At 42.0% G+C, this 13,706-nt stretch overlaps 1 protein-coding gene across 8 annotated transcripts in view; it reads right to left on the bottom strand.

Annotated features, from left to right (window-relative positions):
• Nucleotides 1-12,786, bottom strand: part of CHFR (checkpoint with forkhead and ring finger domains) — a 54,716-nt gene extending 41,930 nt beyond the window's left edge. For 5 of the 8 annotated variants that reach the window (XM_048963846.1, XM_048963850.1, XM_048963852.1 and 2 more), the window contains exons 1-10: nt 12,605-12,734; nt 11,993-12,140; nt 11,033-11,132; nt 4,689-4,798; nt 3,023-3,082; nt 2,651-2,869; nt 2,090-2,305; nt 1,304-1,460; nt 925-1,079; nt 469-631 (exon numbers count right to left, since the gene is read on the bottom strand). In XM_048963846.1, coding sequence (XP_048819803.1) covers nt 469-631; nt 925-1,079; nt 1,304-1,460; nt 2,090-2,305; nt 2,651-2,869; nt 3,023-3,082; nt 4,689-4,798; nt 11,033-11,132; nt 11,993-12,128 — 1,316 coding nt within the window. In that variant the 5' untranslated portion in view covers nt 12,129-12,140; nt 12,605-12,734. Of the gene's footprint in view, nt 1-468; nt 632-924; nt 1,080-1,303; nt 1,461-2,089; nt 2,306-2,650; nt 2,870-3,022; nt 3,083-4,688; nt 4,799-11,032; nt 11,133-11,992; nt 12,141-12,451; nt 12,531-12,604; nt 12,735-12,767 lie in introns of those variants that run through there. The other 3 variants (XM_048963848.1, XM_048963847.1, XM_048963849.1) reach the window with 3 other exon arrangements.
• Between the last annotated feature and the right edge of the window lie 920 nt (nt 12,787-13,706).

The following is a 13,706-nucleotide window of genomic DNA, read 5'->3' as shown; positions in this document are numbered from 1 at the left end:
ATCCCTCGGTCAAGCATCAGCTGCTTCGGTAGCACACACCTACTGAAAGCAGGATCCCAGACATTAATTGCAGCTATAATTAAATGGTCATAGAATGCTATTTCTCATAACAAAACCTTATGCAGAAATCAGTCTTCCATAAAGTAACAGCCACAGAAGGTATTTCCACACATCACGAGATGCTAATCAGGAGAAAGTTGGTAGTCATAAACTGAATCTTGCTGGGCTTCAAGGAGTTCCAACTTAACATATTTTTTGTTGACTGCTTAAAGATGGCCAGTAGAATTGCAGAGATAATTAATGGGAAAAATGAACTTTCCTCAAAACAGAAGAAAGACTCATTCTGGAAGTGATCGTGGAGGCAACATCAGCAATAACAATGCTCTCAATGTTTTTGAAACCAGTTTGTACATTTGGGCACTCAAGCATAAGCAAATTCAATTCAGTACACAAGTTAAACAGACCTACCTGATATCTGAAGACTCACTATCTACATCTGACAATTCCAGTAAATCTTCTGAACTTCCCTCCTCATCTGAGAAAGACCTCCGCACTTTAGGTTGCAACATGTCTTGAGTAATTTTGTTTCTGGCATCCATGCTACGTACATCATCTTCATTACGACATTTATCTGTATGAAAACCAAACTCAAGTTTCAAGACAAAAGCACAAGATTCTTCACATTTGTTATTCCCACTCTGCTCTTTTTACACAGAGTTACGGCATCTTTGTTGCCATAAAATTTGTTTTTACATAACAGTTCAAAAACATCTTGGTTGTGTTTTGTTTTGCAGTCTCATCAGAGAAAATAGTACTAAGAGTCCATAACGTACAGACACATTATTGATGACAGACTTTGTGCATACATCAGCTATACAGTCAACATGTGAAATATATCAGGCTCTGTAACACACTTGAACTTGCCTGGATGCTGAATCAGATAAGCTTCAACCAAGTTGTTCAATATGTGGTTTTTACAGATACGTTCTACCGGACAACGACAAGTTGGACACAGAGAAGACCTTTCCATCCATCCTGAGTAGCAGGCAGCACAGAAAGTATGCATACAAGGTTGCAAGCTGGAAAACACAAACATGACAAGTAAACCCTAAATACATCATCTTTTTAATTTACATTCATAACACTTCAAAAAACATGTAAGATCTACTTAGATAATAAGAAAGACTCATTAAAAAAGACTTCGAGGGTTTGTAAATATCCCGAATCTCCTGGTCACCTCCAACTTTTGTCACTGAACTTACATTATTATCACTTAAACACAGTTTTTGTCAGTCATACATACCTCACGCAGTCATGCAGCAATTCTTGGCAGATAATACAAGTTAATGTTTCCTCCATCTTATCTGGTTTCACATTTGATGTTTTGGCATCTTCAGAGCCAATTTTAATTATACATTCACTTGGAGCTGCTGCTGGAAGATTTGGACAAGCACCTTCATCTACAAAGAGAGAAAACTCCACAGTATGTAGATTTTGAAACTTTCTTTTTTAATCTGACAAAACAACTGGAAAGGTGCACACAAATAAATTCCTTGTTCAACGACAATGGTGCCACTAAAGGTTCCTACTTTTCACATAATGGTTTCTGCTAATCACGTAACCATTTTCACTCGATCAGAAACAAAGCAATTGAGAAAAAAGGAATTGAAAAAGGACAGATGACACTGATCTGACTGAATCTGAACACAGGAAGACAGACAAATAATGTTTATTTATTTAACTTTTCTTTAATACTACAACATAGAATTACTTATGAGGGGGGAAAAAGTTATCTACCCCACACTAACCTAACAGAATCACAGAACTGCAGGGGTTGGAAGGGACCTCAAGAGGCCACTGAGCCCAACCCCCATGCTAAAGCTGGTAACCTCTCAATCCCTTCTAAATTTGATGAGTGCCTTTGTATTTATTTCATGTTACAACTCGGCACTTTTTTTCTTAAGTTTCTGTTCACCTCACTGGGTTTCTATGAAAAATAAACAGCACTAAATTTCTAATTTAAACTTTTAAAACTAACTCTCAATAATAACATTAAAGAGTTGGTTGCAGAATACTGCAGCATACTAGCCTCCTTTTAGTTTCTTTTTAGCAGGTTCCAAAACTTCTTCCTCCTCTGTCCTCTGAGAACCCAATTCTGCATTTTCTTTGTCACTGATTTCTGAAGTGATTGCAGAAGTTTCAGCATTCACATCCAGCTTCTCATGTTCATCATGAAGTGCTCTTAGACACACAGATTCTAAGATGGGCAAAGCAGGCACAGGAGTGAAGAGTGAGGATTGTGATCCTGCAAAATAAAAACAGCGAAGTGAACGCAGCTGCATAGACATGCAAAAACAGAAGTCACTCAGACCCCAATTATGCACATACATCAATCCAAACATCTGTACAGGAAAAAAGGATGCCAAGGCACAAGGACTGCATGTATCATTACACTCCATGCGGAGGACCTGGAAAAAAAGGCCTTCAGTTGTGGAACCGTACTTAAAATCCCCTTCAAAGTGCAGAGCATTTATTCCTAACACTGTTACTCATATCTGTGCTTTCTGACAAAGATGCCATGGAAAGGATTTATACAATATCGATCATTATAACAGATCAGAAGCACTCTAAATACTGATATAATTCTTACCAGATGTAGAAGGATTATCCTGTTCAACAGATGCAGACTCAATAAGAGAGGTAGAAGAAGCATTAAAGAGGTTAGATGTAGAAGTAGATGGCTGTGGTTCCTCATAGCAAGACTGAGTAGCTGATGGTGATGAGGTAATTTGGTTCTCATCATTACTTCTTCCTGTACTTGAGGTATCTTTGGTCACATGGCATTGGTTTTCTACATTAGCTTCTACAGCTAGAGAGAGGGGGAAAAAAGGGAAAGAAAAAAGAACTTGTGTGACAGTTTTCACATGATGGCTTCAGAATTTCAAGGGCTCAAACTCTAAAAAAAGCACTGTTAGTCATTGGAGCTTAGCTACTCTTCTCAAATCTCCAATTACTTCCTTACCTACTGGTTCTTGAGTTGCATCATGTTTTGCGTTTAAGGATTCATAAAGATAAGCAACGTCTGAAAAAGAGAAAAAAATATTAAACAGAATTTAAATAAAAACCAACTCACTTAAATCTCACAAACAAGTTCTACTGCCTGGCAGATGCTTCCCCAGAGTGTCTGACAACACAACAGGCCAACGAGGGACCACCTCCACTGTACAATGGTAATACTCCTACTTAGGAGGCAATTAGGAACAACACAGCAAGATCTTTTCTTCTCAGGAAACCAGGCAAAGAGGCCTTTGTGTGAGGTTTAACTTGTGCCAGCTATGGAAGCAGAGGCTCAATCATTTCTTACATGTAAAATCTGCTATGAATCATAGCAAACCAAGTTGTTTTTTTTTTTTTTCCAGATACTTCAGTTAAAGTTACTTGAAGGTTATTATTACTGAGCTCACCTCTCCAATTCTTCATTCAATTTTAGATTTCTTTGCAAGAAACAAACTCTAAAACATACAGATTTATTGCATGCTCCAAGTTACATCCAGAAACTAATTTAGTATCTATTAATACAAAACAACTGAATAATATTCCCCTTTTCACCAACCACTTCAGACTAAAACATTCTGACAGATCCCCCTATCTTGCTACTTTTTACCCAAACTAGAATCAAATTCAAAAAGGACAGAAGCCCCTGTTCTCATAAAGTTAGTCTAAACTCCTTCAGAAGTACTCAGACCAGCCAGAATGTCAATTCTGTAATTCCTTTCTGTCTTTGAAGATGGAGAAGCTGAAAGAGCCAAACTGAATGCTTCTGTAATTCAAAACCTTGTTAATAAGAAATCTGTTCTTCAATTCAATATGAAGTACCTGAAAAATTCATATAAATGAGTTCTAACCACAAACAGTGCCATCTTAGAGGATTTATGAGATAAACAAGCCAAACAGATGGACAGATATAGCATATTGCTGCTGCTTGTAACTTTCACATCAGTCAGCATAAATCAGCCTGATCTGTCTGCACATAAATTAACAGCAACTTCCTAAAAGGAGATGCACACATACTCTTTTATGGACAGTTAATACATGTATCGATGGATGAAAACTGTAGTATGCTCTTTTATTTTTCCATCAAACATCATGTTGTAAATGTATATAGGGGAGCTTGTAAGTGATTCCTAAAGAGCACTACAGGCATGTGAGGGATGATTTTACTCCAAGGGTACAAAAATACCTTTTCAGGTTTACTGATTTTACTTATACTACAGGATCTTTTCCCATTCCCAGCTTGCCCCACATTTTTAAAAGAACATAAAACATCAAACTCAACTTAGGCAGCAACTCCCTGATCCCCTTCTCATGCCAAAAACTGCTTAAATGTGATATACAAAGTAGTGCTAATGACCTTGAGAATTTGGAGTCCTGAAATGAGTGCTGGGTGTGTGACCAGGACCTTATCAGTTATCACTGCATGCACTGTTTCTTCCAAAGCTGCTCACAGGCAGGCTTCGATGCCACAGCTGTCAGACCTGTCCTTGTCAAAACTGGCACATCCACAACCTGGTCCATAGAATCTCGTTTCTACATATCAACAAATTATTTGCCTTAAAATGAAGTAACCCTGATTTGATTTTACTGACGTACAAAAAGACTGCACAATTAAAAAATCATCCTTTACTTACTGTTCTCTGGCTCATTTTTTCTGTAAACAACATAGATCACATCTCCAGTTTGTAAAGGGTACGTCTGCTTCTTAACCACTTTCAGTTTATTAATTACTGTTCCATTAGTACTATAAAGAAAAAGAAAACAATGTAAATGGTTCCATGATTATCTGGGAGAAGGAAAAGAAAATTCAAGATACTTTTAATGAAGGAAACTGTTGGCTCTCCAAGACATTTTAAGCAAGGATAAAGAAAAATGTTCAGAAACAAACCAAAGAAAAGAGAAAACCTGTTTCAAAGAGAGAAGAGCAGTTTGTACTTCAAAGCTCATTTGCAGCTCCTACTAAAGATGTGGCCTTCACAGAAACACGACACCTGGCCACTGCCTCAAAATAATTCAGTGATTGTTACTACAGAAAAGTCTCCGTCTTTTAAATATGAAAGAAGAAAGGACAGTAGGATTCCTATTCAAGAAACTGTCTTCCAATTAACAATGGGAGTCTTCTAAAACATTTTGGCACAAAGGAACTTCTGTACAGTGAGGGATCTATGGCTGGTGTTCGTTTTGCTTCCATTTTTGTTTCAAATAGTGAAAAATTTCAAGGCTACATAGGCCATCTGCAACTGAAACCGAAGAAGTCAGGTGAGAGAACTGCTGAGCACAACTTAAAGGAGAGCTGGAAAGAATTATTTTGGTATTTATGAAAGCTCCAAGACTTACAGAAGAAATTAAACCAGGAAAGAAGCAAATACAGAGCACTGCCATATTAATTCACCTTTGTTCTTTCACTGTGGGTGCTGTTCAATAGGCAAGCTCTTAGCTTTTAATAATTCAGTCATTATCCAAATACTGAAAAATTTCAGCTACCTTGCAATAAGCCCCTTTCAGGGCTGCAGCATTCTAGAACTTCAGATTTCTGCCATTTCTGTCCCATAACTAGTACCAAGTATGAAAGAAAAGAAGATGCTTTTTCCCCCTCAGCAAAGCACCTCCTCCAAGAAACGACAGCAAACCTTTGCTGCCACCTCCTGGAAGCCACTACTTGTTCTCAGAACACATTCCAGCCTTCCTCAAAAGGACCAGCTTTTACCTAGAGAAGAACAATGGTAATTTAGACATAAGCATCTTTCCTTCCCTTCTCCTCATTGTTTTTCCTTTAAAAACAAACTCGAACCAGAAAAAAAATCTCCTGTCATTTAGCAAGACAAATAGAGAAAACACTTTGTACTGCTGATCTTCCCAGATGCAAAGTTGAAAGCATTACATGAAAAAGCTAAAAGGGCAAACAAGTCTTTTTGAATAGCAGCACGCCTTGTTCAAGGCACCACTTCTTCCTTCTCCCTCTGCAACAGCTTTCACTACCTACACAGACAACTAATCCAACACACATTAAAAAGCAACTTTAAGCACCAACAAAGAAAAAACTTTGGGTCACATCAATCATTGCTCCACTAACGAATCTTCAGGCTTCTTTTACAAGTAAAGAAATTAGAGCTTGCCTTTTTACCTTAGGAATATAGATGCTGACTAGCCTGCAAGAGATGAGAACCAAAGAGGCAGCAGAATGGGAACATCACTGAAAGTTAAATGCACCAGAAGTTCAGCAATTAAGAGGAAGAAAGAATTCTAGTCATTCTGCCAGAAACAATACCCATTTTTAACTTAACACTGATAGCAGTGATATTAAAAAGATGGCTATGAGGGGCAATAAGCCAAGTGTGGCATTCCTGGAAAAAAGTTTATCAGCACTGTGCATCAGAAACCACTCATTTCTGGTCTGCTAACAGAAGCTGCAGAAACAGCTGCCCCATCCACAGTGACTACAAATATCCAAGTCTCCTCAGTCCTGCAGCTGTGCTGACTCCAAGGAGAGCTCAGTAAGGAGTTAGGTGGCATCCATGGACACGAAGTAAGTAAAAACAGATACAATTTATAAAGAAGGGGAAAATAAAGCTCTTCTTAAATACACGAACATACTGAAGGAGTTTCATCTCAGTCAGTAATTAAAGGAAAAAAAAATCACCCCAGATGATTGTTATTCCTCCACTTAGCGCCTTCCTAGTTTCAGTACTGCAGCATGAGACATCTAACAGATACAGTGACATTACATTAATGCTGTGGTTTTTTTGAATGAGACACACATGATAAATAATGGCAGTTGTACATTCCTCTGATGTTTTAGACCATAGCAAGCTCCTCATAAGATAAATAATGTTTAAAACGTACCCCACAGAGGAAGGTTCACTTGACACTGAACTGACATTAACTAGTTGCATTACCTTTGATGTGGAGAACAAAACTTTACTATCAGGTGTAAATTGCCTGAGTTGTGAAACAATGTCACAAAAGGTCCCATTGCCACTTCTCTGAACAGAGGAAGAAATAAAAGTCAGGAGCCAGCTCAGCTCCAGCCCAGCTGTTGGCTCTGCAGCCCCATCCACAGCCACACGTTACCTTCACTTCCCAAACCCAGCAACAGTACAGAATTGATACGAACAACCACATTTCATTTAGAAGATGCTGACCTTACGAACAACCACATTTCATTTAGAAGATGCTGACCTTCAAAGTAGATTAATGATCTGTGTATTGTAAGGCATTCAGTTACCCTTCCCAGAAAAATGCCAGCCCGTTACCTTCTAGTGATTACTAGCGTCCATCCAGGAAACAGAAATGTAATTCATGGTAAAACATACGGGTTAACAGATTTACAAGTTGTGCAAGTGCATAGTATCTTCAACACACTATAAACTGAGATGCACTTTGAGCTTCAATAAGCTTCCATACTGCTAACAGCCACCGAAACAGCCTGACTGCAGGGTAAGCAGAACCCAATAGCAGAGAGGGCACCACTATGCAATGGAGATCAATCTCCTCCTTACCCACAGGAAGGGGACACCTGCTAGTCTGTCACTTGAGAACATCTCTCCTGCTCTGAAAAAAAAAATCTTTTAATATTTAACCAGAATCCTTCAAAAAAATTACCTGGAAGACGAAAGAAATCCTTACAAGTTACCACAGCTGCTTTCCAAATTGCTATTTCAAAATGAAGAATCTTACAGTTGCTTTTACTGATGGCAGACCAGCATCTGCCTCAGCTGTGCCACGTCAGTTTGTCTTTCTGTCAGACATGGCTTGGAAAACAAAACAGAAACACAGACACAAAAAAAGGGGGAGGGGGCCCAAATCCATGGATATCTTATTGCACTATTTGCTAATTATTGGGTTTTGTTACATTACTGCTGGTTCTGTTTACTCAGTAATTTCAAATCCTCTACACATTTGCTCTCATCTGCAAATTTATGGTAATTCTTTCAAAAATAGATGTGTAAACTCATCACGCTACCATGGTGGTAAACAACAACATTGACCATCTACATGTATTTGATGATATTCTTTGATTTAGCTACAATACAAAAACAAAGTCCACTCAGTCCAAGTATCCCATGCTAGCTGCCTCCTTCAATGCATTCCTTCTCACCAGAAAAATCCGAGCTTGACCACAGCAATGTTTCCAAACTATTTTCCACTTAACAGCAGAAAAAAGCTGATGCTGCAGATTTTTCTGGGACTCTGGGCATCAGTATTGCCAACTCAAACATTCAGAACTCTTCTTTCAGCCTGCTTGATTTTCTAGAGCTCAGCTATTACTCACTGCAAAAGTTGGAATAGTCAGAGGAGTGGAGTCTTCTGCAAACAGACACGCTAACTGATTCAGCAAGAGGTAACTACACTTCACAGCAACACACAGGCAAGCAGAACACTTGAATGACCCCAATTCTTTTTTGTCAGCTACATACAAACATAACATGCATAAGCAGCTAACTGATGGAGCCCATCTATGACATCAGCTTAACAAGTCCCACCTTTTCATGAATGCATCACATGAAAAAATAAGTTTAATTTGGCTTAGCGAGTTCTTTTTTTTTGTTACTGCTTTTTTTTTTTTCCACCCCAGGAAGGGAGGCAAAGAAGGAAAAGTAGGAAAGTTTCTGCATCATTCACAATTTCTTCGGATTTTATTATCACCACATTGGTATAAATTAACTCTACCAGCTGCACACACTTGAAACAAGTGATGGTTTTCCAAACACAGATTTACAGCTGCCCCCTAAAACTACCATGACCAGCAAACATTCCTGACCTGTTGCTTGAAATGTCTCGATGTGTGGCTTAATATTGGATAATGACATTTATAACCATTCCCTAGAAGTCTCAGGATTTTTCTCCCTAAAGTTTGGCACTTCATCCCGCAGCTTCTTGGAGTACAAAGTTTCCCAACAGCCACAAGCCATCGGGGATGGATTCAGACACCTATCCTTCAGACAACCTACTACCTCTACTTACAGCCTAGATGGGGAGAGGGAACTAAACTTTTACCAAGCTTGCAGGTAACACCAAAGTAGGGGCTATATTAAATATTTAGTACATGTGAGAGTTGGGCTCTTGAGAGGGACCCAGGCAGACCAATGGGAATACCATGATAAGGTCAAACCCAGCACTCTGCAGCTGGGATGGAACAATCACCTGCAACAGTAAAGGCTGGGGACAGATCTGCAAGGGATCTTGGTGAACTTCATGCCTAAACATAAGCTCATACACTTTGGATTTATGCCTAGGCATAAGTCAGCAGCGTGCCTTGGCAGTGAGGAAGGCCTACAGCATATTTGGCTATATTAAAAAGGGTGTAGTCAGAAGATCAAGTGAAGTGATTAGTCTTTGCTTAGAAATCACTTGCCCACATCTACAATATTTCATCTAGTTTTGGAACACCAGGACAACAAAGGTGATGATAAACTTGAGAAAGTCCAGCAGAGAGCCATCGAAGTGGCCAGAGGGCTGGAGCACAAGACCAATGGGCTAAAGGGGTACAGGAATTGGACCTATTTTTCCAGAGAAAAGGTGGCTTGGGCACCACGAGACCAAACAGCAATCAGCCAGTACCTACAAGAAAGATACCAAGACTATGGAGTCAGGCTCTTTACGTAGAGCCAAACAAGACAAGAAAAAAAAAAAAAAAAAAAAAGCCACTACAGGTATAATTAAGGTTCAGAATAAGGGCCATGAGATGCTACAGGATTTCCGTGCTTAAAGGACTAGAGAAAACCTAAACACCCCAGTTCAAACAGAACGATGGCCCTTCTTCCACTGAGTTGGAAACAGGTGACCTCCCGAGGTACCTTCCAACATCAGTAATTCCATGATGTTCTGTTTTACTGGAGGAAAATTTGGCACAGCCACTAATTAACAAAGCAACAGAAATTTTGCTGAAGGAAAGCTGTCAACTATATCTCACAGGTTCTGCCAACAGCGTCCCTCAAGATGCACCCACTGTTCAATTCAAAGCCCTAGAAAGTATACAACACTAACCTGAGCTACCAGAACAAGAGATCTAACTGCATCCTAGGACATTTGAAAAAGAAACAGCAGATTCAGCATGGCACATAAAACTTTTCACATTCAATTTCATCGTCACGTATATTCATCAATATACATTGAACTGTATTCATCTTTGGGTGTAGTAGCTTTCTAGACATGAAGAAAGAGGGGAGCTGGCAAAAAAAGAATTGTTTCTTTATTGACTGCAACAGTGGAGCAGAAAAAGAATGTGGTTTACAGAAACATTTTAAAATGTCACGGATTTCTTGAAATGCAACAAACCAGAAGCTTTCTGCAAGCTCAGACAAAAAAATCCTGTCAAAAATGAAGCAGATGAAAATGTGAAGGGGGTTACAATCTCCTCCTAAGAAATCTCCTTCTATTCAAATTCCTATCTCAGATTTCACAAAGAAAACAAGATAAAATCCAATGAAAGCCACCCACAAACCCTGCAGTGCTATTTGTACTCCCACAGTAACCTTAAAACTCTACAGGAAATAACAAGGCTAACATGCCAAGTTCACTGGCCTTCAGTATACGAAGAAGTACATAATGAACTTTACACGCCAAAAGTTGTTTCACAAAATTAGCTTAGCTTCTTGACAGTAGTTCCAGTGAGGTATGTGCTTATCTCTTTTTACATTAAGGACCTTAGTTCCCAAACCCTCGATACACATGGGAATAATTATTCTAGTTAAACAAAACTCCAACAAGCCATCTTGCTTTCTCTCAGAAGCCCAAAGAAATATCCCAAAGAACTATTACACCATCAGTATTTTCCATGGGTTCCTTTGAAGAGGAAAAAAAATACTGGGAAAGTGCAAAAAACAAACAAACAAGAAAAACAACCACTCCACAGCTGCAAAAAGAGAGGAAGAAAAATGAAGGAAAAGGATTTGTTATAAATGCCTTGAGCAATGCACAAGATTTTACTTCATGGCCTAAAGAAAAGATAGTAGCAGAAGTTCAAAGGAGAACTAACCTTGTATCTTCCAATGACACTTGACCAGACTCTTCATCCACTATGATTTTACAGTGATCTCCAGACACCAGCTTGTTGCCAGGGAAAGATAAGTCACAACCTTAAAAAGAAAGCAGATTTTCCAGCATGTTTAAAAATACACATTACACAGACAGCTCAACATTCTGCATGTCTATAAATGCACAACAAACTGACTCATGTACATCTGCAATAGTTCAAAAATCCTGCTGGCATATAAGCAGAAACATAGTCCATCTATGTGATGTATAAATACTGTGCAGTAGCCCCACGTACCAAGACAGGTTTCTTTCAACCACTTCAAGCTGTTGTAGTTCCCTTTCTTTCCCTAATTTCAACCTTTACAAATGAAAACCAAACCACAACTTGTCCACTTCGGAACAGTATAAATTCACACAAATCCTAGATGCACTCAATCCAAATTTTGAAGGCCTTTGCCACAGAGCACCCAGCCCTTTTTCACACCAGTGTAACACCAGAATAGGAAGTACTGGGGAATAGTAGTTGATAAAAGAGAGTACCATTCCTCTACCTGAAAGCCTTGCGACACAGAAGCCCACAGAAGTACAGAGGCCAAAACGTACCAAGCAGCTCACCAGTATTTCATTCTATTCAGTGAAAGCCTCTACAGTGACTTCCAAAAACGCAAAGGGAACATAAACAGGACTACTGTGGACACTCTCTGAATCAACTGTCATTTTTTCTTCTTTGCACAAGCTGCCTCAGGTGACCCCAAAGGTAACATTCACGGGTAAGCGCTCCCACACCACAAGCTGGTGAAAAAGAGCACAGGTCTCTTCACACAGCTCGGGGGCACGAGGGGCCGCCAGGCAGCGCCTCCAGCAGCTGAAAAGCCCAGGCCCGGTTCTTGCAGCCCACCTCCGCAGGCTGTGAGGCCGGACCCGGGCCCGCCGCCGTCCCGCACGGCGCAGCCCGTCCCACCTTTCTTCCTGCCAATGGTCCACTCTCTCTTCAGCAGCAGGACGTGCGGCTCTGCTTCCTCAGCACCCAGCCGGGTCAGCCTCCCCCAAGGCTGCTGCCGCCGCCCGCTCTGCTCGCCTCCTTCCGAGCGCTCCATTTGCCTTCACATCTGACGAAAAGAAACAAAGCGAACCCGAACCCCGCATCGCACGGCGCCGAGGGGCCCGTTGGGAGCCGGCTCCCGCTCCCCCCGGCAGGCCGGCCCGAGCCCCGCGCGTCGCCGCCCCTCTGCCCCCCGGAGCTCCCGGCCCTGCCCGCTTCCTTTTGTTGGAGAGGCAGAGCCTCTCCTCGCCTCTCCTCTCCTCGCCCTCCGGCCCCCCGCCACCAGCCCACCCCCTCTGCTCCCCGCCGCCCCCACCCCGTAGGGCCGCTCCCCGCCTGCTGTGAATCGGGCCGGGCGGCCTCCTTCCCCCCGCTCACTTCTCTCCCCAACTTTCCGCCCTCCGCCCTCCGCCCCCCGCGGGCTCACGCTCCCTCGACGCTGAGCGGTAGGCAGAGGGCACCGCGGCCCCCCCCGCCGCTTCCACCCGCCCCTTCGGGCGCGGCGCCCCCTCCCCTCGGCCCGGCCCTTACGCCCAGTCCCGCGGCCGAGGCGGCTCCTGTCAACAGACATTGCCACCCTCAGCTGATCAGGGCGGGGCGGGGCCCGGCCTGCCATTGGAGGCGGCGCGCGGCGGCCATAGAGAACGCGGCGGCGGCAGAGGCGGACCTTCCGGCGCCCACCACCGAGCCACACCTGCTAGAGCGTCGCCTCTTCCGCGGATGACGGAAGGATTATGGCGAGGTTAGGGTGCCGGAGACGCCTCGGCGGACATCTTGGGTGCGGGCAGGCCCGCGGGTGGAATAACATGGCGGGCGCCATCTTTGATGCGGGTAGGGTGGGAGCGTCTCGACAACGTATGGGCAGCGGCACGTGGATGAGCTGGATCGCGTGTAGTTAACAGTACGTTGCGTTTAACTCTTCGATACCTAAGAGTTGTTCGCTTGCAATGGTTAAATAAAAGCATGCTTGCTGTACTAGAGAAGTGGTGTTAGAAATAGTGTTTGCATTAAGGCAGAATCTGTTCCCTTTGACAGAGTTTGTGCTCAGAGAGCCCCAGCGTTCATCAGCAAGGGCTCCGACATACCTGCCTAGCGGGGATGGAAACAAACTCTTTAAGAATCATCGCTTTGCTCTTTGTTACCCCCCATACCACCTCATTTTTATGCTACTTTATTTGCCTTTCTTTGCTGAGATGCTGCTACTTGATTCACAGGATTGTGTGCTCAGATTTTTCCTTCATTTTGGCCTTCCCTAAAAACCCTGTGGATCCTTTTGGCCACAAGAGCCTCACAGCAACTCCAGCCTGTGTTAGAGAGCCCTTCAGCTCTATGAATACAAGCAAAATTATCTGTTCTATCCAATGCACAAAGCACAATATTACTTCTCCGTTCTCTATCACATGGGCCTCAGTTCAAGAGAAATCAAAAGCTCCCATGTAAGTCAAAAGGGATGCGTGTACTTAAAAGCTTTGCATTATTGACCTTCAAGAATGGGCCTGTCTATATTCCTTATAAAGTGTTTACCTATAAAATGCCCTTCTTACTTTTAACTTAGTCCTCACTGAGGACTAGTGCCTTTTATACACTTGAAGAGAAGTTGTAAGTGGAGGTTACTATCACTCAAAAGCATTTT

Source organism: Lagopus muta, chromosome 17 (genome assembly GCF_023343835.1).
Source record: "Lagopus muta isolate bLagMut1 chromosome 17, bLagMut1 primary, whole genome shotgun sequence".
NCBI classification, from domain to species: domain Eukaryota; kingdom Metazoa; phylum Chordata; class Aves; order Galliformes; family Phasianidae; genus Lagopus; species Lagopus muta.
Note: the sequence above shows the minus strand (reverse complement) of the source record. Positions and strands in the feature narration are given on the sequence as shown.